Source organism: Polistes dominula, unplaced genomic scaffold (assembly GCF_049000335.1).
Source record: "Polistes dominula isolate Pdom_NZ unplaced genomic scaffold, Pdom_raw_medaka contig_82, whole genome shotgun sequence".
Lineage (NCBI taxonomy): Eukaryota > Metazoa > Arthropoda > Insecta > Hymenoptera > Vespidae > Polistes > Polistes dominula.
In genome coordinates, this window is record NW_028301046.1 from 6,576,972 (window position 1) to 6,601,728 (window position 24,757).

Sequence of the window (24,757 nt, forward strand, 5' to 3'; positions counted from 1 at the left end):
CCGATACACACGTCTTTAAGTCACCGAATTACCTTATACCACCATCTGTTAGAATCTTATTGAAATAACAGAGATAATCATGACTCTTTGTTAATAAACAAATAATTCGCAATAAAATAATATTGCGATTATAAATTGAGATATAAACTATTCTATCTTTCAAGTTGGATGATACTGCACACAATGTGCAAAATTGCGGACAAACAACGTGACACGTAATTTATATATTATAAATATCTAAATATTTGCTTCATTTGATTTTTCAGATCGACGCGCCAGTAGAATCCGAACCTAGCGTCGAATCGGATGCGACAAGTATGGAGGTTACGTCACCGGAGAAGGGTTTTAAAGGTAAGTTAGAGATATGTGTTATAATTTAGTGATCCTAATGGATGATATCTCTTATAAACGTAATTTCGAAATATAATAATAAATCGAGAAAGTGCGCGAAATCAAACGCGCCTGTTTACTGCTGTTGCTGTTGTTGCTGCCAGAGAAGAAGATTATTCGTATTAATACTTGGTTGTTTCTATACACATTCGCATATATACCGTATGTCTTATATCTAAAATGTATATATATATACGTTAGGAGAAGCGAAAGCAATCCACTTAAGTGAGGCAAAGGACGTCTTCCTTCGGGTCTTTCGTCTCCTTTTCTTTTGTGTGTCTCTGTGGTGGAAGGAGGAAAGATCGGGCTAGGTTTTGTTCTTCAACAAAAATCTGACAAATATGCTGCGATTTACCGAAGAATGGAAGCGAAGTGCACCACCACCACCACCACCACCATTACTACTACCACCATCACCATCACACCATCATAACTACTACTTCTACTACTACTACTCCTTCCTTCCTTCCTTGGTTCTTTTTTTTCCTCTTGTCTATCGTATTCCAACTGTCTTTCGAGAGATACCAAGAGAAACCCCAGATTTCCTTTCTCTGTGCTCAAGGGGTGACTCTTAAATTACTTAGGACCCGAACAAAACGTAACAAATGACGGCGAATCGAGGCACTTATGCGATATTGGCCTATCACCACTATCTCGTTGGTTCCGCGTATATTGATACGTCGCATTAGGACTACTCTTGACATTCTTTCTTTCTTTCGTTCTTTCATTCTTTTACTCTCACTCTCTCTTATTTTTTTCTTTTTCTTTCTTTCTATTTTTCCCTTTTACCTAAAGATCTCGTTTCTTTTTTTTCCCTTACGTTAAATTCGATTTACGGATATCGAATTCTCGATATTTTTCTTCTATTCTTTTAAACTTTCTCTTACGTAGAATTTGATAAATAAATTTATGAGATTTTCCATACGCGTTTACATGTGTGAGTTACACGATCTCGTCTCGTTTATAAAGTGAATTAAAAAATTCTTAAGTATTTCCTTTTTCTTTTTGCTAAACAGAAGGGAAATAACGTAAAATCGATCGTAATTTCGTTTCGGTACGAACTCTCGGTGTTATTAATTAAAATTAATACTTTCTCATATATAAATAAATTATATTTATTTTTATAAATCTCGTTTAATTCTATTCTGGAGTTTCTTGAAATTTTTAATTTCTGCTTAAAATAAATTTTTTATTACGTATTTACGTTTTCGAATTCGTCCTAGCCGCAAATTTTTAATACGAATCTTTATCTTGTAAATGGGAAATATATTATTTTTTAAATAATTGGAACATATTATTTTTATGTATTCTCCTCCAAGTAAAGTTTCAAGTAATATAATAAGTATAATAAGAGTGAAAGAGAAAGAAAGAAACCACTCGATTCGAAACATTCCAAAAGTTTAGCACAAACGAGGTGGTGGCTTCCAACCCTCTCTCTTCGTTCGAAGCTTTCCTCTTTTCTACGCTTATCCACCTTTGCCAAGGCAGTAGGTTATTAATGGTTTTCGTGAACTGAGTTTATTAAGGAGCTCTGCAAACTCCGAAGTACATTCATGAACACGCAAGTTTTCTCACGTTAAAAGTGTTCAAAGAACACTTGAGTGTTCCAAACTATTACACACACACACACACACACGTATAATTCATAAATATATATATATATATATATATATATATATATATATATATATATATATATATATGAATTATTTTACAGTCGTTTTTTTTTTAACAATATATTAAATATTTGTTTATTATTTGTATATCATATTCTTTATTTGTTGTTTTTTTTTAACTTAATTAAAAGTTAAATCGAATACGAATTTATTCAATATTTTTTTCCTAACAGAAAGTGAAAGATTAAGGTTTTAAACGGATAGTAATTTGAATATCGAGAAAAAGTAAATAATAAATAATTGTTCATTTCGATATAAAGTGATTTTTTGCACGTTGTTTACGGCAGACACCTAAAACAGCGTTGTAAAATAAAAATTATGCTGGCAATCGCTGTGATCAAAAAAAAAAAACCATAAAAAAACAACGTTTTAATAAAATTATCATTATCATATTTTTCATATGCAAAACTATTTCTTGAAATTCTATTCAGATATAATCCAAGTCCAATACGATACGTATTAATTAGATTACTTTATAATATTAAAAATAATATTATATTTAAATTTCTTAGAAATAAAAGCTTGAAACTCCGACGTTTAAGGATTCAGTTTGAATTGTTTAACGTTTGAAAAGATCGGAAAGATGATGACGACAATGATGATGATGATGATGATGATGATGATGATTCAAACCTAAACACCTCCCACCCCATTGGCACATCTTTTGCTCGGGAACTATTAAGCTAAAGATTGTAAGCGCGAGCGTGAAAGAAGTCCTCGTGTCGCGAAAAACTAGTAGTCGCGAGAGGAGAGGAGAGGGAAGGAGAGGAGAGAAAAGAAGAGAAGAAGCGAACGGAAGGAAGGAATGGGGCGGGAGATGAAGACATTATCGTCGTCGTGCCTTGGTGCTCGCTGTTTGACTCGACAGAAGAAAGGAGGAGAGGAGAATGCACCTGTCACCGTGAGAGAGAAGCATCTCTCTCTCTCTCTCTTTCTCTCTTCCTTCTCTCTTTTGCACTCTCATTCTTTTTACTGTAGTTGAGGAAAGGAGAGAAGAGGGAGAGGGAGAGAAAGAGAGAGAGAGAGAGAGAGAGAGAGAGAGAGAAAGAGAGAGAGAAAATAGCAGCGTATAGGCGGCGATTATGCGCGAACGACTTTAGAAAACACATCTCTTCTAAGCAGACTATTTATTATTTTTCTCTTCTCATTCTTCTCTTCCCCCTTTATCTTCTTCATCTTCATCTTTATTTTTATTTTTATCTTTCATTTTCGTATATTATTTTTCCATCTTTATTTCCATCTCCATCTTTATTTCCATCTCCATCTTTATCTTCATCTCCATCTTCATCTACTTCTCCATCTTCATCTACGTATATCATTTTTCTCTTTTCATTCTTCTCTTCTTTTCTTCTTTATCTTCATCATCTTCATTTTCATTTTCATTTTCATCTTCAATTTCAACTTCAACTTCAACTTCACCTTCAATTTCAACTTCAACTTCATCTTCAAATTTAACCTCCTTTGCATCTTCATCTTCATCTTCATCTTTATTTTTATCTTCATCTTCGTATTTGTATTCGTATTCGTATTCGGTATTTGTATTTCTCTTTCTCTTTTACTCATCGTCTTCTGTCGGCTTCTCTAACTACGGCCGGAAATTATACTAGAGCACGAGATAATGTAATAATAAGTATAAGTTTCGAAAAGAGAAGAACCTTTTTCTCTTCGTATAGATGGAACAACTAGAATGAGAGAAAGAGATAGAGAAAGTAGAGTTGTGTTGGCTCTTTGTCTTCTTCTCTCGCAATCTTCACCGCTGGCTAAAAACCATTATGTCGTTTCGCTTGGAACTTAAGTATTTTCATCGACTACTACCAAGAACGATAACTATTTTGGGCCCTTTTTTGAGAAAATACCTCTGTCTAGTTTGTTTTAGACATATCGCTTTCAATCGTATTTTTATTTCGATTTAAATTATACAATTACGTGTTATTGTTATTATTATGTACATTTGTACGAAAAAATAATAATTTTATCTTTCTTTTATTTTTTTTATTTTACATAGATCTACTTTGTATTCTAACTCTCCAAATCATTTACATTTTAGCAATGGACATTTCAGACACGATTTGAAACCTTTTTCTACTTTTCGATCTTGTCAAGAGATTTTGTTTTTCTTGGCATCGTATCAAAAATGAAAAAAAAATCAAAGTGATTTCAGAAAATATTAAATACGACAAAATAGAAAATTACTGTCCCCGAACAATCCAATAGAATGTAAACGTAAATTCATTCTCAACGTCTGGTGACATATCTCATGACAGTCGAAGTCGTATAAAAAGGAAACTATTCTATTTCTTTAAAATATAGGCGAGAAATAAAGCACCGTCTTTCTCCAGCATCCGAACGTAGGAAAGAAAGGTTTTTATGCGTACGATGTAAATGCATCTTGGCTTGTGTTTTTTTCTTTTATTTTTCTTTTTATATTAGAAACGTCTCTCGCAAGAATTTCACGGTGGAACTTGTCGTCTCTCTCTTTCTCTCTCTTCCTTTCTTTCTTTCTTTCTTTTTCTGTTTCTTTCTCTTTAGAATGACGAAGGGAACCAGGAAGGGTGACTATGAAATAGAAGAGAGAGAGAGAGAGAGAGAGAGAGAGAGAGAGAGAGAGAGAGAGAGAGAGAGAAAGAAAGAAGGTAAAGCAGAAAGAATAGAAAGAGCGACACACCAACATACAAACGCTCTATCGTATCCTTTTTTGCTATTAGCTAAGTATACTGCCTCTGGCTTATGTTAAGCTTCGGCAATTATTTGTCATAGTCAACTAAGACGAGGTGCTGAGGGAGGATCGAGAAGAACATCTCACACACACACACACACACACACACACACGCGCGCGCGCGCGCGCGCGCGCGCGCGTACGTTCGTAACATCGAGAGACCTACCCATCAATTTAACCCTGATCATCCTCACGAGCCATGTCTCTTCCCTTTCTTTCCTTTTCTTCCTCCCCTTCCTCTCTCCCCTTTCTCACTCCACTTCTTTTTCTTTTCAACACTCGTAAAGCTCGACCTTGACGGTTGTTAGAAAAATAGGTCAGTTATGAGAACGTTTGATACTTTTTTTTTATCAATTCAACGTCATCGTGTTTTTTTTGAACGATCTATATATAATTTTTTATTCAAATTTCTTTTATTTTCCCTCCTCTTTTTTTTCAATATACATATGTATCGTTCTAATTTACGTCTATTTCATTTCTTAATATGTTTTTAAAAAGCTTGGATATTATCGACCTTGAAATTATCTCTTCCGCTCTTTTATTCATTTTTTTTCTTCTTTTTTAGGATTTGTAAGATTTTTTTAATCTCTTAGGCACTGCTGAATGTTGCACGGAGCTGTTTCTCTGTACAGACAATGATGTTTTCTACGCGAGTACATTGAAATAAAGTATTTAATGATTAAATTATAATTTTTCTTTTAAAATATATTGTACATACTTTAACTTAAACAATTTACTTTAATAATTAATAATACACTTAGGTATGATATATTTTAAAAGATGTCATCCACGAAGGCCACTGTAGTGGCGCGTAGTGCCTAAAAGGTTAAAAACGGGTCTTGTAATGAAAAAAAGTTACTGTTTTTTTTACACGTAGTACGAACACTCTTTTCCTAATTGTTTGTACACGGTTTGTATACGAAACTTCGAGTTTTTATCTCGTCATTTTCTTCCTTTTTTTTTTGTATTCTCCCCAAAAGAAATTCTATGAGCCATGGAAGAAAAAGTCAAAGAAAAGAAGAAAAGTATATACGATGGAAAAGGGTTCAACTTTGGCTAACTTCCGGTTTTATATACTACAAGGATTGAGAAAAACCTTTCGGAAAAGTCAGCCGAGCGAAAAAGTCAAACTCCCCTGTTCGATTCTCTTTCGGACACAACAAAATGTTCGTTCGTTCGCCTAACCGACGAACGTTCACTCTTCTGGAAATCACGATATACACATACACATTCGGTTGAAGACAATAGTTAGGACAATGCATCGAAGTCAATTCCTCCTCCCTTTTTTATATGAAAACTCGAAGAAACTTTAAGATAACTCGGAATGAAATATGATACAAATAGAAAAAAAAATCATCAATATGAACATAAGAAATTTTAATAAATATTATTACGTGTATTAAACGTTACATTTAATATTATTACGAGACGTATGATCAAAAAAATTCGAAATTTGTAGTTTTTACAAGAAGTGTCCAATATCCTTTGAGTATTTGATTGAAATAAAACCTCACCACTTTCCTTGTAATTACGTCTCACAATAAGTTAAAAACATCTTTTATATAAATCTAAGATATTTAAATCCTCCCAATTAGCGTCGATTATATCCGGCATCAATGAAACATTAACACTAAATTAATTAGAAAAATTTAGGAATATCGTTTTATCTTTAATGCAATTATTTCAGAACATTGAATTGCTTATGATCGAAAGAAACAATTTAATTCAATCAATATTTGTACTATGTACAATGGAAATAATTTAATTGAATTTTATTTTGTTACAGGAACCGAATTGGTGCCAAGCTGATCTGCGAAACCAGATTTTTGGTAGTAGCCAAATATTACATTGCAAAACCTTAAAATGGTTTTAATAAACGGATAAGGCCCAATGGGGGCGGCATAAAATATTTTTCTACGCCAGCTTATAATATTATGTAAATACATATATACATATAAATACTTCATAGATACGTGTGTTTATGTATATATATGTATATAAATATATACATACATATATATATATGTATTATATCGTGCTACAATACATCATTCTATTTGATTAAAGACGAAAAAGAAGAAGAATAAATTAAAATCGTAGTTGAAATTTCATTCATCATTTTCTTCTTCTTTTTTTCTCATCGCACGATGTACGTAAATTCGTTTAGAAAGATAAAAGTGAACAATAGGAAAAATTGAAAAAAGACAAAAAAAAACATGAAAAAAGAAACAACAACATACAACAACAAAATATCGTCTTTCGTTTCTTTTTTATCGAAAAAAATCGGTCATTGTTAGAAAATTGATCGATAATAATTGCACAAATACCGTTTGTCTCTATGCTTATTTTATATTCTTTAAAGTATACATATGAAGAAAGAAAAGACGATAGTAATAGAGTTGTTTGATTTACGTGCAAACATAATACGGTGCTATGTATACTCACCGAGATGAAGGTATCCCTTTAACCCTTTCGTTACGGCATGCTTTACCATAAGTATCGTTCCAGATAAAATTTGCTCGTGCATGGGGCATATGGTTTTATTCTATACTACTCTTATATTATTATAGATCGGTGGGGCCTTTTTGCATGTATATAAGACCCGTATTTTATATGGGTTGTTTGTGGTAGTAACGAAAAGGTTAAGATCATCGTATAGTTTATTTTAAAAGATTTTAATTATTAAGTAATCAAAAGCATTTTCACTGATCTATCGCGCAAAACATACACACAAGACACATGATTACAGCCATACACAGATAAGACATTCGTATATTATTATAATTTAGTATCCTGTCTTTTTTTTTAACTTTTTTCTTCTTCTTTTTTTTAAATATAGATTATGCGTTAGGATTGATACACAATGAAAATTCGTATGATATTGATTCTAATAGAGAAGAAGAAGAAGATTTCATTTTACGTCATTTCGCTGATAATACATTTTTCTTCGTAAATATATTACAATCCCCCTCCCCCTTCTCTCCCTTATTCAACCCCTGCTCAATAAAACATACACACCTATCCAAACTGCGTTTGTAGCTAAGTGCGCTCTGTGATTTCTATCGTGAAGAAAAATAAAAAACTTGTAATTAAGGATTGTAGATTTAATCTAAGACGATGATAAAGAAAGAAAAATAAGGAAAGAGTAAAAATACTTTATCATTTATTAATAATAATAATAATAATAATAATAATAATAATAATAATAATAATAATAATAATAATAATAATAATAATAATAAAGCGGAAAATTGAGTTTTAATTTGTATGAAAATTCGTTTATCTTTATTGCCAATCTTTCATCCAGACACTGTTATGTGTTTTACTTTATTTTTTTCATAAATTTTTTCTTCAGCTTTTTAACCCTTTGCACCCCGCAGTTTCACCGTGTGAGACATCGTGATTCTAGCCTATAACTCTGATGTCCCAACGTATGGAACATTAAAGTTTATTAGTGATTACGGGGAATTAAGTTATTTTAGCACTACTTTTTGACACATGCATATTTCCCTGATATTTTCTCTTGAAATGGCACAAGACATCAAATCAAAATATAGTAAAATTACTAAGATATATAAAAGAAATGTAAACGGGTTTTTTGCACTTTTTAGCGCTACTTTCCAGAAAATCGGATGTTATTCATCTTTTGGTAAATAAGTTCTTTTGGTAAAAGTTCTTTTGTTAAATATCATTTTGTGAGTTTGTAATAACAATTACAAATTTTCAACCCATGTATTTATACAATTTTTTTATTAGAAGGATAGCTAAACGTTAAAACACTATTTATCATACTCTATAAAATTATAAAAAATAAAATACTAATATTTTTTTTGTAAAAATATATTTCTCGATGTCTACTAATTAATATAAGTCCAATATTATTAGAATCCATTACTTGGTTCAAAAGTTATACAAAATAATACGAGGGTCTGTAAATGTGCCGTTTCTGTCGCGAAGTTGCGCGGAGTAGCTGCTACCCAACGTCGAGAATCGTGCGGGGTGCAAAGGGTTAATCTTTTTTCTCAGAGTCAAGGATAACTATGATCACGGTGATGACGACAGTCATCAACTTATGCTTATTTCATAATAGGTTTATTCTATTTCTTGCATTAAAAGAAGATTTTTATTTAATAAAAAAATGTTATCTCTCAGTGTAATAGTTGCTTCCATGGAAGGACAACTATGGACATAATGATGACTACGATGACGATAAAGATCGACTTATGGTTCCTCGATATATATTATAGCTACGAAGAAGTAAAATACTCGCACGTTAATTAGTTTAACCCCTTCAGCAGCACGCTCGAGTTAACTCGAGCGCCCAAAACTCGGCCGATTTTTGTATTTCTATGATTTTTACATTCAAATATAATATAAAATTGAAAATAAGAATGTGAAAGCAAAGAAAAAGAATCGTTTTATTGATATTTATCATTTACAAGCTATAACAATTATTTATTTATTAATAAAATATAACCTTTTTCCATGGAAAAAAATCCAAAATTAACATAAAAATATTGATTATTTCTGTATTTTTAAAATTTTTTTTGTCAAAACAATGTTCTAAACTATGCTTTTATGAAAAAAAAAGATTTTTTTGGCCGTTTTTTTTTCAAAATGCTTGCTGCTGAAGGGGTTAAGCTTAAAAGCAAGAGTCTGAAAGAGGAGAAGAAGAAGAAGAAGAGAAGAAAAAGAAGAAGAGTAGAAGTAGGAGTAGCATGGAAGGATCAGAGAGGAAAGGGTGGGAGGAGGAGGAGGAGGAGGACCAGGTTGCTAGGTGGTCCTAAAGCTTCGAGTCATCATTGCCTCATTTACTTTGTAAAACAATCTAGCCGGCAGTTCAATGGGTCTAACTATATTAAAGTTGGCACCGCGTAATTAAAGTTACTTGTAAATCGTGCACGATAGGCGACGAGGTTTACATAAGCCAGGAACAGAGTAGAAGTAGTGGCTTTTGCTTGCATGCTTACAACGAAAACTTCGATAATTAATCGATGGATCGAGCAATTACTATAGGTGTGTGTATATATATACACGGTGTTCCAGTCTTTTCTTTTTTATTTTTTTTCTCCTAAAATTGTACCCGTATTGTGTGGGATCTAAGTTACCTGCGTGTCAATAAAATCGGTGCATTCTTGAAGAAATTCACCTAAAGTGTGTCGGTTATCAGTCTACAAAATGACTGTTGGAAAAACACCCCTTGGTCCAGTTCAATTTTTTTCACGAATTCTACGATATTCTATGAATTATAATAAGAAAAAAATATGTGTTCTACAAACGTGGGTTTTTTGAAATTGTTGCGTTTTAAAAGATTATAACGAACATGTCTATACAAGACTGTTAACAAATTAATCGTCACAATAGAAAAATACAAAAAAAATTAATCTTATAATGATATTAATACTAACCAATTGTAACTAATTTTACTACTTTTACAGAGCGCGTGGTACGATTTCTCATTATTTTAATGATTATATTTCATTCTGAAGTTACAGTTACTAGAAGAAACAAAGTTTTTAAATGTTTCCCAAAAATGAGCATTGCCGGATAATGGGTTAAAGAAAAAATAAATAAAAATAATAAAAGAAAAGAAGAAAGTAAAGAAAGAACGAGAGAGAAATACAAAAGGAATGAAAGCATGAAAGTTTGTGAAGAAAAATCACGTCGGATTATTAGGGCAGATTTTCACCGTCGGATTCAACTCATTCTCCTCGTTGTCTTGTAGTCGGTCGTAGTTGTTGTAGTAGTAGTCATCGTAGTCGACCGTGCCAGGTTTTTTTACTTATTTTCTTACTAATCCTAACAAATGTCATGCTCATCAAAGCTTTTTCCCTAATGCGAGAGCCCGCATGCGAGCGTTAATCTTGACCGAACGGTACGCGGTTTCTCCGCGTTTCTCCGCGAGAAGGGATGGAAGAGAACGTTTGTTCGTTACAAACGGAACACATTATTAACAAAGCTTTATATTCTGGGTATCCTTTGCCCATGGCTACCTAATCTTGTTAAATCATCCCTCTCTCCTACCCTTCCACTACCTCCCTCTTCCTCCCTCTAATGGTTCCAATTTATTTGACTATGTTAAAGCAGATGAAAAAATTCTATTTACTGAGTGTATATATAAAAATCAAATTACAAATACGAATTAACTAATTATTATTCGAATTAAAATAATTTTTTAAAGAAATCTTATGCTTGAAGGTTCTATTCGTATTTTTCTTGTCAAAGGATGAGAAAGAGTGAGAAAAAATAGAAAATGGTGAGAAAGAGTAGTAAAAGAGACGGTGGTGATGGTGGTGTGGGTGGTGGTGGTGGTGGTGGTGGTGTGTACGGTCGAACAGAAAGCTTTTTCACTCTCTCTCTCTCTCTCTCTCTCTCTCTCTCTCTCTCTTGTCTCGAGTTTTGCTTGTGACGAAGAAAACAGAAACTCTTGTCTCGAAGACGACAACGACGGGAAGGATGAAGAAAAGGGAGAGGAAGAAGAAGGTGAAAAAAAGGGAGGTACACGGGGTAGGAGGCGTCGGTAAGGGTAAGGCCAAATAAGTGTTGACCGTAAAAATAGTTTTTCTCTATAATAATTATATTTTACAACGAAACTAATTATAAAAAAAAAGAAGGGAAAGTAAGATTTAACATTTATAACAATAAATTATTATTATTATTATTATTATTATTATTATTATTATTATTATTATTATTATTGCCATCGCTATATATTGTTTTTATTTTCTTCATTTACATTTATCAAGATTTTTTTTGTTATTATTACCCAAATTGTGAACTTTCTCGATGAGATTTCGCGAAAGTTTCTTCTTCGGATTTTGGTGCCACGGAAGAGAAGACAAAACTATCTCAGGAGGTGCAGACAATGGGGGAAAACTGGCTAGTCAAACGCAAAGCTGAGATGACAAATGAAAGGAGATATTCTCGCGTTGGGTGATAGAAAGAGAGAAGTGGTGAGGGAAAGGTGGGAGTGGGTGGTGAAAGAGAAATACCGTTTCATTAGTAGACTGGATACATCGCGGGCTTGTCTGCTTCAGCTTCTCCCTTACTTTTCCTCTTCTTCCTCTTCTTATTCCTCTTTTCTTTCCTTTCTATCTCTCTCTCATATATATATATATATACATATTTTTCTTTTTCTTCGCTATAGAACATCGTCGAAGCGAAAAGATCCGATCGACGGAAAAGTGTAGGCCGAATAAAATATAAAAGTGGAATGATTTGAAAAAATGGAAGCATACATAAAAGAAGAAGAAGAAGAAGAAAAAGAAGTAGAAGAAGAAAAAAAAATATTGTAACAAAGTCTCTCTTAGAGGCAAGTAGCATTATCCTTGTAAGGAAGGAAAGAGGGAGGGTTGTTCGCTCGAGCAGGAGTGGATACGTGTTAATTAAGTGCAATTAAATCGCAGTTATGTTGGATTCTGTTCGTTTCCTGGCTTTCTCTCATATATATATTCTGTAAGTATAGCAAGCATATTCCTTGCGTATCGTTCTCTTAAGCTTTCGTATTATATTTCCACGAATTCATTTACACTCATCCTACATAGTATTATTGTATATTCTATTTATAATATATACGTAAAGGAAAAGTATTTTATACGTTTTATTCCCTTCGTTTCTAATGGTAAATCCTTTTCCTTCCGTAGAAACGCTGGTTGTTCGTTACGTTTCCTCTTCGAGTTTGTTTTCTACCATCGGCCTGTTCAAATCTCTACGCATTATCGCAAACATTTCAACATAATTTATTTCTATTTTGCATCGGTACTCGTTAATCGACTTTCTAGCGAATTAACGAGTACGTTTTCCTTTGCGTGTTTCTAATTAGTTTGATTTTATATTCACGCCTGGCTGTTAGATATTTCTGGGATGGGAAGTGGGAGGAAGGACGGGAGAGAGTAAGATGAAGATAGAAGATGACGTTTGGTGTCATGAGAATTCAAAGAAATAATTATTTAAAATTTTGATTCGATAAGAAATAGAGAAATATGTTGTAATGTGTACATCGAAAAAACAAAAGGAGCGTGTACGTATCTGAATAAATAACACGTTAACAAAATTCATAATACTATCCATTAAACGATTACAATATTATGATAATTATTTAATCAATTTTTCAATACTTCTCAAATATACCTTGACTTTAATTGATTTTAAATGAATACTCTCAATTTGTAAAATAATATCTTTAAAAAAACAGAAAGAAAAACATAATAAGAAAAAAATCTTATACGAATACACTTAGCGTAGGAAAAGAACAAAATATCGGTAGATAAAATAAAAAATCGTAAAAGGAAAGTACTACTATCAAAAAGTTTCAGATTCTCGTTGCGTATACATTTGCTGACTGTTGCTGTTACTGTAAATGCCTCGTACATTTGACGTACGCGTGAAAGACACGAAGGGACTTGATGCTTATACGATCTCGAAAGAGTCCCAATAAATTTCAGTATCGATCTGCTGGTATCGGAATAACATCAAGAGATTGAAGTAGTCGTAGTGGTACGACGACAACAGCTGTCACATCATCGGTGCTCTTGTTTGGGACTCGCGCGAGGTAGGTTGGTAGAAGTAGCAGCAGCATCAGCATCAGCATCAGCAACAACAGCAGATCCTAAAACAGTCGATCGCTTATTGGGGACCATCTACCACGAACGAAAAAGTCTATCGGTAGACGTATCCACCATCACCACCATGATCACCACCACCACTACCACCATCACCACCATCACTACCACCCTTCTTCTTCTCCTCTTCCTCTCCTTTTCCTCTTTCCTTTCTACTTTCTGTTCTCTCATTCCGCTCGCGACCGCTTACAGTTCGTGGAACGACGTTTCCAATTCGCGTCGCAGCGATTTTTTGTAATTAATCTTTAGAACTCTCGCAAGGGAGGAAGGTAGTAGTAGGTAGGCTCGTAGGGAGAAGGAACGAAGACGAAAGGAGAAAGAAAGAGAGAGAGAAGGATAAACGAAAGGGAATAAAAGCGAGTAAAGGCACGAGAAAGGAGTGGAGTGGGGTGGGGTTAGAGAGGAAAAGGGGGAGTAGGAGACCAGTCTGCCGCGGTGTATCTGCTTTTTGCGGGCGTCAGATGACAGTCGCTTATTTACCGGGGCCCGCAGCCATCTTGCTGCGATCTGACTTAAGAAGGAGGCCCTCGACCAACGAAAAAAAGGAAAAGGGAGGCTTAAAGCGAGAGGCGCTTCGTACCCAAGACTCGGCTCGAATTAATCGATCGGTTATCAACGTCCAAGAGGAATCGTGAAAAGGAGCAACTACGATGACAGAAAAGAAGGGGAGTCAGAAACTCCTTTAACTCACAAACCTTAGCGTACTCTTCCTTCCTTCTTTCTTCTCTTTTCTTTTCCTTTCCTTTCCTTCCGTTTATTCCTTCTATTCCTTTCTTTCTTTTTTTCTTTCTTGCTTTCTTTCTATATTCCATCTTTTTTTCCTTTCTTAGAACGAACGTTCTTAAAGTAATTCTCTCGTTTGATGTTGATCTTTGATTCTATCTTTAGTTACACTTTGATTGTAAGAGTTGTTTTTATGTTCGAATACGATCATACGAGTACTTTAAAAGTTCCAACGTTATTTTTCATTTATATCATTCTTTAGTCACACATTCGATAAATTTTGTTGTGTGTATATTGTTCCTTTTTTTACAATCTCGTTGTTGATCTTTATTAATTTTCTTAATAAATGTTTATTTATCCTTTATATAGAAAACTGAGATATTTTTTTAGTAAATTCTTGGAATTATTGTCTTAGAAATCTATCCTTACTTTTATTCAAATGATATCTAGAAAAAAAAAACAAGAATACATATTTAAAATAATCGAACCTTTCGATTTATTTCATCTCATTTTGGTTACTAGTCTAACATAAGTCATTATAATGTGTCACCAGTGATTCCGAGACGGAGAACGATTCGCTTATCCATTTTTTCTAAAATCGCAATTTCTCGCAAAGTTTGCAAGCGGGAAGAAGCGTGGAATTCTCGTTCGCCGAATAGCTGCCGCTGAAATCCTTTATTTTCGGTAATTTCGAGACAAATGGTCGGACGACTTGACGGGCCATTATAATGACATTAGCACCAGGTCCTGTTGGTGCTAAGAGAGAAATTTTTAACCTTCTCATTCTTTCATTTTCTTCGTTATTTTATTTATTTTCGATAAATCTATCTATCGATCTATCGATCGTTCGGTGATGATATGGTGCTCATAATAATGAAAGTGTTCTAAGTTAAAATTGAAAAAAAAAATAAGTTTATCAGTTACTTCACATTACATTATTTTAAACTAAATAAATTCAATGTAATTTTCAGGATATTGTCAAAAATAAATCGTCAAATAGTGTTTGTTATTTCAATATTATATAGAATTCATTTAGAGTGTTCAAATGTAATTCTTTAAATATCTCGAAACAAGAGAAATATGACTTAGAACACTCTCATAATTATGGGCATATATGACCTTTCGATTACAAAAAAAAAAAATCAGAAATAATGTTCGTCGTTCAAAGTATTCAACACGAAAGTTCAAAGTTCTGAAGTTACGTTTTTTATCATTCGAAATATTAGATACTAAAGAGATAGAGAAAGAGAGAAAGAGAAGGAAAGAAAGAAATAGAAAGAGAAGGAGATCGAAAGGTAGAAAAGTAGTCGCGTCGCGTACCGTCCAACTTTTTCGTGCTGCACGTTTGCTTCCCCCATCCTCGAGGCTTCGCTGTGGAATTGGGAGGAATTAAAAACGAAGTAAAATAAAGCAAAAGAATCCGTTCGACGTCGTAGCCGGTGATGCCTTTGTGATGTTCTTGGTGAGGCCGCCTTGAATTTCATCTCTCTCTCTTTTCTCTCTTTCCCTCTTTTCCTCTCTCTTCATCTTGTATTTCGTCCTCGCCAACGGACCTCCCTCTTTCAGTTTAGTTATTCGTCGGCTACTATCTCTTTCTCTCTCTTTGTCTGTCTTTCTTTCTTTTTCTCTCTAACAACGGAACTTCACCTTCCACGAGGAACTAATTTAAAAGTTGTGCTAGCTAGCTATCTAGCTAGCTAGCAGTCCTTCGTCGAGCGGGCGTATAACGCAAAAACTAATCATTCACCCCTTTTCACATTCGGTATTAGCATTTCTAATTCGTCTTTATCTTGAATTAAACTACATCCGAATCTGTGGATACTAACTAAAGTTCTTCATCGTTCGTCTTTTCTATCGAACTAACAAATTTTTACTTATTTTATTTGCATACGTTAAAATACTTTGTTAATTGGATACTTTTACTACGTAATTTTTTTTCTTTTATTATTATGATATTTTTATACTTTAAATATATTATTTTATAGATTTTTCAACGAAGTTATTAAAAATACTCTTTCAACGATTATTCGAAATTTATTTAGAGATCTTTTATTGTTGATAAGGGTTATATGAGAGATTGTATCTAAATTCATATTATATTTCTTGATAGATAATCAGCTTGATATTTTAACAGAGAGAAAGAGAGAGAGTCAAAGAAGAAACTTATCTTGATAATTGATGACAGTATCTCGTTACTATAACCCTTGATTATTACCCTAATCATCGTTTAATCTTTTCCATCGAACGTGACTTTTGTCGACAGCTTTATGCGAAGTTTCCTGTGTTGTTAATCATTCGTTCGACATAAGGCAAGAGACGGGTTTTCTTTTATTCGAGCGAAAGAGAAATCGTTAAGCGTAGGTGGGAGAAATGAGAGAAAGAGAAAGGGCCTAACAATTCGCAGGGCTAGTATTAACGATAATTAGACAATTAATTTCTCGTCCCAGGCCAATGAAGAATATCGTTACCATTACGACTACGAAGATGACGAGGACGAGGACGAGGACGTGGACGAGGACGTTGACGACGACGACGAATACGATGACGTCGATGACGACGTAGCGTCGACGATAAATTTACCAATTATCGTTCCAACAACGCGTAATTTAACCGATCTTCCGCTCGAAACTTTGTGGGAAAGCACTCGACCGAGACATTGGTGCCAATTGACCGATCACATTAACTTTCTGCAATTGATAATTGCTTCTCTAACTGTCTATACGAAATATATCTATCTATCTATCTATCTATCTATCTATCTATCTATCTATCTATCTATCTATCTATCTATCTATCTATCTATCTATCTATCTATCTATCTATCTATCTATCTATCTATCTATCTATCTATCTATCTATCTATCTATCTATCTATCTATCTATCTATCTATCTATCTATCTATCTATCTATAAAATATAAAAAAAACTAATATATAATAAATATATCTATCTATCTATATAAAAATTCACTGTCATATTATTGGTTTGTGATGAACTCCGAAACAACACAATGAAATTTTTTTTATTTCCTGTGATTTTTCCAACTTAGAATATAGGATAATTTTTATCGCGATTATTTTTTATTTTTTATTGCTAATTTAAGGATTAATTATTATTTAGAGGTTATCTAAGTCTCTAGGTTTTGAAAGTATTTATTAAATGGCGCTGTATTACAATTCAATTATTTCAATTTATTTACATCACATGTTTATCGTGGTATTAATTAAGTAATTATATTTACTTAAATATTATTTATAATTATTTTTTATATTGAATTGATTAATAAGAATTATCTGAGAATTAGTTTGACAATTATTAAATGTAATTACCGTTTATTGAGAAACGTATAATTGATGGTGAGTTATAAAATATATTGGAATTGTTTTTTTTTATCGAATTTCCATGTCGAATAGATCAAAATGTTAATAAAATATCAAAAACGTTAATATAATATTATTAATTGTCAGTCAACTTTTTAAAAGATTAGATAAAAGTTTTAGAAACAAAAATTGTATGAAATGAAAAATGAAGTTAGAACGTTTGGCCCTTTTCACGATATGGAAGCCCTCGTGATCCTTCCGTGGAACGCGAGGACTCTCTCGAGACTTTCCAGGAAGTCTTTTGGGGTCTTTGCCGAAAAGGATTGTCCTCGAAATCCCGCGAATCTTTGAAAATACTATGCCACCGAAAGACTCTCGTCTCTACTCTCGTTCGTTTTCTCTCGAAATTCCATCAATGCCTACGAACCTGAACATTCCATGATTCGTTGTTCCTTTTTCAACTCGAAAAATTATTCTATGTTTGTTCACTTTTACATCCCTTCATTTTTCTTTTTTTACCTTCTAATTTATTTCCAATTTTATCTATGAAAATTATTGGTATTCAATTTTTCGATTATAACGAAAAAAATAAAAATATATAATGAAAAATCAATAGTGCAGTAGCCTAAAGCGATCATAATATCAATATTCTTAATTATTATTCAAATTAGGCTGATGTAAGATTTAATAAATCATATTTAAAGTATTCAACGAACAGAACAAAAGTCATTTTAACGATTTAAACAATTCATACCTTTCGTAACATTAACATAAAATACTTTTCTCTTTCCAATCGTAAAAACAAACTTGTAAATCATCGAAATCCTCACATATATTATACGTTTAATGAACCGTAGGCCACCATTGACGATGATTTACATGAAATTTTCCATTTGAGTAGATGCATCTATTTTATGTAAAATAAAATACGATTACGAGAAGTATTTCACGTTATTATCATCATCTGTTGCATTTTCACATCGTGGTTCATTGATGGGTCACAGAGAAGAGGGTGATCAAGAATTCATAGAAAAATAATCCTCAACATTTAAACTTATCGAATAAATAAAGTAACAAAAATCAAAAATACATATCTACCAACGATAACGATCTTTCAAACAATAAATGCATTTGAATAAAGCTCGTATAAAAAAAAGAAGACTAATAACATTAATTAACCTACTTTAAATATTCGTTAGAAAATCTACAAATAATTTAAAGATATCATTACTTTACGTTTAATTCGCATTAAATAGTGAATAACATATAGTAACGTGTTTCTGGGGGATCATTAACTTTCAAGAATATTCCTAACTGATCCAATTACGTATGTGTAAGGGTAAGGCGCCCTTCTCCTCCTGTCTCTTTTCTTCCCACCCTCATATAACAAAGAGGAAAAAGAAAAGAAAATGAGAATTGAGAAAAGACAAAGATAAAGTTAGGGATAGTAAAAGGCAGAGAGAAAAGGAAAGAGAGAGAGAGAGAGAGAGAGAGAGAGAGATAAAGAGAGAAAACTATATCCACATACATACACGTAGAAATAAATCCACGCGAGTAAAGCATAATGCTGGACGTCGGTCCAGCCCTGAATGCAATTATCCCATTTAAATTAAGCCGCATAATTGGACGGCCGTCTATTCACACTCGTAAAGCACCCGCGCGGGCTTTTACAGCCCTGCCTTAAGGAAAGAGAGAGAAAGAGAAAGAGAGAGAAAGAGAAAGAGAGAGAGAGAGGGATGAATTTAAGAAGCGAGACGAAGGAAGTGAAGAAGAAGAAGAAGGACAGGCGGGAGGAGGAACGACGCGGCAACTCGGGAAGGATAAAAAAAAGGGTATCACCGGAGGCTCAAAAGAGAGAAAGAGAGAAAGAGAGGGCGGTCACTTCTCTCGAAAGGATTCTGCTACCGTTTGCCGCTTAACAGACGACCTTCTCCTTTTTTTCTTTTTTTAAAAAAAGATACTTTTGTGTGTGTGTTCCTTTTTTTCTTCTCTCTATTGTGGTTTCTATTGTATTTTTTCGATTCTAATTTATCTAAAATATCGTCTATCTTTTTCCTATTCTGATTGTTCTTTTTTTTAACCACCCCACCCTCCCCCCGTTAAAAAGAGGTTCATTTTGTAAAGGGATGTATTTCGTTTTCTTTTTTTCTTTCCTTTTTTTTATTTTTTTTTTAGTGATAAGCTTTGACTCATTTATCTCGTATCTTGCAAAGGGATTATTGAAGTATTCAGATACTTTGAAAGAGATACATATGGGAGAAATAATTTTCCATGGTGGTTTACTTTAAAGCCTTTCCTTCCTTTAAAATTCTCTTTTTAAAGATTAGAGTCGATCGGACTAAAGAGTTAATTGTTAAAAGACGGTAAACGAGTAAGAACGAGACCCTCTTTCCTACCGTTTTAAGTATTTAATGTCAGTTAATCGGAAATAATTGGTATTGGTGTAAAGATAAAGGACAATCAAATTTAGGCTATCATTAAAGGATAATAATAGAAAAATTATGGTCGGTGTCATAGTGATGAATCGTCTAACGATGCTGATAACTCGTTTAACGATACTCTTGTTCTTTATTTTTTTTGTTATGTTCTTGAAAAGTGATGAGAAAAATCTCGAGTCACGAGAAAAGAAGAGAATTCTCTTGTATCCGATGATGAAGGACGGGACGAGGGAAAAGGGCGAAAGGGTGGAAACGTTCCTGCGAGACAGTGAAGTGAGACCACGTGAGATTACGCGGCACAATCCGCAAACGAGCTAACTCCGGGACGCGTTCTAATTGCGAATATGACTGTGCTTAATTCTCCCTTTTCATGGGTACCCTTAAGAGTTAGGAATAAACGCGCGCTAAGGCTGAACACGATGATAGAATTATCGGTCATGGGACGCGTGGATTATGAGTTTCTCCCTTTCCCCTTTCTCTCTTTCTTTCTCTTTTCTTTTTATCTCTCTTATTGTTTTTCTTTTTTCTTTGGAAACTGCTTCATATTAAAAACAAATCGGGAATATTCATTTTTACAATTTTTGTTCTAATTAGGTAGCATTTATTTTTCTATTATATGCAAAAATTAAATTAGAAATATGTGATTTGATCGATAACGTCAAGATTTTTGTTAATGATATCTGTATTATGATTTGACAGGTATCGTTGCATAATAGATTAATAATAGAGTTAATAAATATTGTATATGTATATATCTGAACAGTTAGCAAGAATATTTTAGATCGAAAATTCTGACATTATTTATTATTCGAGATATAGAATGTTACGAATGTCGACATTAATTATTTGCCAAGCGAACATGAAATATGATGTACTTTGATCGATTTTAAATGGATAGATCCATGAAATTGAGCTTCCGATCAACGAGTTTAGAAAATCTTCAGAACGTTACATTAGAAATTCCCGGTTGAATATGTTTCTAAAGAAAACGTTAATCTACTCTGTTAGCGTAGAAATTAAATTCGCAACATCCCGACCGAATATCTTTTCTCTTGACAGATTTTTATATTTTACCAGCGTAGAGGAAGAAAGAGAGTTAGATAAAAAGGAAAAGAAAATAAAATAAAAAAGCAAAATATGAAACGAGGAAGAAGAAGAAGAAATAAAGGCAGGGCGGCACCTTAGAGGACAAAAAGAAATCGAACGGGCAACTTTGAAATCCCGTCAGCTCGTGCGTCACGTTTCGTACCGTTAGACGTTATTGACACCTTGTCTGTTCTCTCTTTCGAAACGATATACCCGTTTGATCTCGCACGTTCGAGACGATCGTGTCGACAATCTTGCCTATCGAGTTTCTCACCTATGCGAAAAAGAAAGAAATCTGCGCGTTTGAATTTAATCGGCTTCTTTTCTTTCTTTTTCTTTTTCAAAGAGTTCCTTGTTCTCCACAATGTTGCGAGATATTCTTTGCTATCTAATCTAATCGATTTAATAAAAATAAAATAACTGACGACGACTATGAAAACAATTCTACGTTCGTAGAAACGTTGTAGTTATTGCGTTTGTCAAAGATTTTGATATTTTATATACCTATGTACCGAGACACGTAGAAATGATTAATAACACACTTATACTATACGAAAAACTTTATCAATGCTCGTGAGTTTTTGTCCGTCGTATGAACTTCTTTACAGACAACTATGAATAATTGACTAACTATTATTTTCCCAATGTTAATCAACGTCTGTCCCATTTTGATTTATTATGTCAACACTTTGTAAAATTATTACACGCTAACTTATCGACGTACGAATGTTAATCATTTTACTCGTTATGAATAAACACGCAAGCTTGTTTTTTATTAAATTTAATATCATTATCGTTTCTATTAATTTTAATGTTAATCGAATAAATATGATAATATGTTTCTCCATTACAATCTTTTATTTATAGTTCGTATAATTTTTTCCAAAATTTAATACCTCCGGGGTTATATAATGTACAATGAAAAAAATATTGAGCATTATGAATACTTCTTTCCAAAATGAATAACTTTGATTAAAAATCATGTGAATACTTGTCGACGCATATAAATGAATAATTATTACCATAATTATTTTCATTGATTACAACTTTTAATCATAAGTGGCATATAAGATAATGGATGGTTGATTGGATGAATTGATCGAGCGATCGATCGATCGATCGATCGATCGAACGATCGGCCATGATCTTTTCAATGGTTGCAGGACATCGAATGGCGGCGGCCAAGTCTTTCTCGTCGTTGTCGTTGTCGTTGTCTTTGGCCGCCATGTCAATGACTCCCGGGTACGGGATATCTCCGGTCTCCGGGAAAGACGACGACTTTGAACTCGACGTCGAAGAAAATTCCAATCCCGTGTACGGAAAGTCGGAGCCCTATATGAAACGCGATGCCGTAATTAGTACCGCCGTATCATGCGTTTTATATACAAGTGTACATCTATCTACTGTTGTTGTTCGCTCCGTGTGTAGTATATCTGTGTTTGTATCGGCTTATATGGAAAGAGGAAAAGCTGATTCAAGATCAACGTACTGATTGCTAACTCGAGAATGGAAAATCCAACGAAAGGGATTTCGTTTCCTTTTTTAGATATTTCTCATTCTTTTTTTTCTCTCTTCTTTTACATCTTCTTTTTTTCTATCATTCTCATCACATTCATTTTTCTATATTCTTTTTTCCATCTAGACTTATATTTATTTCGAGTTGTTCATCAATTCATTTTTAAAACACTAGTTAGATAGATACTTAACTTTTTATATTTTCAATTATGTGATTTAAATCGTTATGAACGTTGTATATAAATAATACCATATCGTGTATACAATTTTCCTCTACTTTCTTTGTTGTATCAAATAACAAATTTGATTTAACAAATAAGCGTAGTATTTTTAATCCAAATAACAATCATATGAGTATCGTAACGAGTTTGGAATAAATTATTAGATTGTTTAATAACGGTCACGTAGATATTTGATAGATACTTAAAGATCGAGTTGAAGATCAAACGGATCGAATTAGCGGCGCCGAACAGATAAATAAAATTAGGATGCCGTCGAACTTATGCGACATTCTGTCGGCAGCTAGACATTGACTTTGTCCATGGCATTCCTCGTCCTTTTGCGGAAACTGGAATCGAAACTAAAATTCCGAGATGCGAGAGAGAGAGAGAGAAGAGAGAGAATGAGATAGAAGTTAATAGCAAGAGTAAAAGTCTCTCGGTTACTGATGAGAGAGAAAGAGAAAGAGAAAAAGAGAGAGAAAGGGAGAGAGAAAGAGTCTAAATAAGATCGTAAAAATTTCGAGTATTTCACGGGAGCTCTAGGAAAAAGCCAACGTCCTCATAAAACGCGACGATAACGAAGCGAAGACGAAAACGACAACTACGACAACAACGTCTCGTTAATCTTTCATGTACTCGCTAAGGATTCTTTGCATGTGTTGTTTTATTTCTTTTATTTTTTCTTATTTTTCCCTCGTACAAGGAAGATCCCGCCACGTGTTACTATTATCTCGAACATGTGAGTATAAACTTGTAACAAATTGTTCATAAATAAATTTTAATCTTAATTTAAATTCAAGTTTATTACAACAACAAAAATTAATATAAATAAGAAAAATAATTATAAATTGATACGACAGTTCCATAAATTCTTTTAGATATATAATTGGAAATAAAGAATTTTCTTCTATGTTGAGATTCCGACAGGAGATGATGGCATTTACCCTCGGTCGGGAAAAGGTGGAAGAGAGACGGGGTGTTCTTAGGTTGATCTACAGATAAAAAAAATTGTCAAAGGGAAAAGAGAAAAAGAAAAAAAAGAAAGAAAGAGAAAGAGAGAGAGAGAGAGAGAGAGAGTGATAGGATGGGGATGCGGAGATTCGGTATGCCAGTAGTCGAAGTTACAGGGGGAATCCCTCGAAGTAGTCCGTAATGGCGGCTACGGAGGGCCGGAGTCATCCCTCGCGAGGCGGGGTTGCCTATTGAGGGAGGGGAGGTAACTGACTCAAGGGTAAGAGGGACGAGAGAAACAGAAAGAGATTGCTATGTGTATATGCGTGTATGTGAGTAAATGTGTAGTTGTGTTTGTGTTTGTGTAAGCAAGTGAGTGAGTGCACATGAACAAGCACGTGTATGTGTGCGAGTGTACATACGTCTGTCGTTCATTCGAAAGGGAGCTCCGTAAGCCTGGAGAGCGTTACCTTTACCTCTCGTCCACCTCCTCCACTGCTGCTTCATCGCATTCACTTTCCTTCTCCTGCCTGGAGGGGACAGCATTTTTTCAAGCAGCGCCTCTCCGATGGGTGGCAACCAGGCAGCTCTGTTCTCGACCAATCGAAACGCGGACGGCTCGGTACCCGCCTCTGATGCGGCCAACTTGCTTTCCTCATCGACCTCACCGGACCTCTCCTTCTCCCACTTTATACTCTCTCTCCCTCTCTCTCTCTCTTTCTCTCTCATTCTTTTCTTTTTCTTTTTTCTTTTTCCTCTTATATCTATATATATATATTTACCTATCCATCCATCCATCCATCTATCTATCTATTTATTTATCTATCTATCTATCTATCTATTTATCTATTTATTCATCTTTCTACTAGCACACAACTACCTTCCTATTAATTTTTGATTTTCTCGACGACTTATACTTATTTAAGAAAATAAATTGTATTAAATTTAATGTTATTTTCTAATTGCATTTTTTATGTAGTTTATTATCAACAAATTTACGTATAAATAAATATCTAAATGTTTGGTTTTTTATTTTTATCGCTAAATAAATATTTTTAAATCGTTTTATAGATGATCGTTAATTTGAAATAATTTCTATG

The 24,757-nt window shown here is 33.6% G+C and overlaps 1 protein-coding gene and 1 long non-coding RNA gene across 4 annotated transcripts in view; one reads left to right on the forward strand and one right to left on the reverse strand.

Annotated features, from left to right (window-relative positions):
• LOC107068164 (ubiquitin carboxyl-terminal hydrolase 48) overlaps nucleotides 1-10,846 on the forward strand; it is a 65,949-nt gene extending 55,103 nt beyond the window's left edge. For 2 of the 3 annotated variants that reach the window (XM_089175265.1, XM_015324304.2), the window contains exons 17-18: nucleotides 267-351; nucleotides 6,569-10,846. In XM_089175265.1, the coding sequence (XP_089031391.1) occupies nucleotides 267-351; nucleotides 6,569-6,591 (108 nt within the window). In that variant the 3' untranslated portion in view covers nucleotides 6,592-10,846. Of the gene's footprint in view, nucleotides 1-266; nucleotides 381-6,568 lie in introns of those variants that run through there. The other variant, XM_089175264.1, reaches the window with a different exon arrangement.
• LOC149031666 (uncharacterized) lies at nucleotides 7,642-24,344 on the reverse strand. Its single transcript, XR_016177523.1, has 2 exons — nucleotides 24,128-24,344; nucleotides 7,642-22,302 (listed from the first exon to the last, which is right to left on the reverse strand). It is a non-coding gene; the product is annotated as an uncharacterized LOC149031666 (long non-coding RNA).
• Nucleotides 24,345-24,757: the final 413 nt, after the last annotated feature.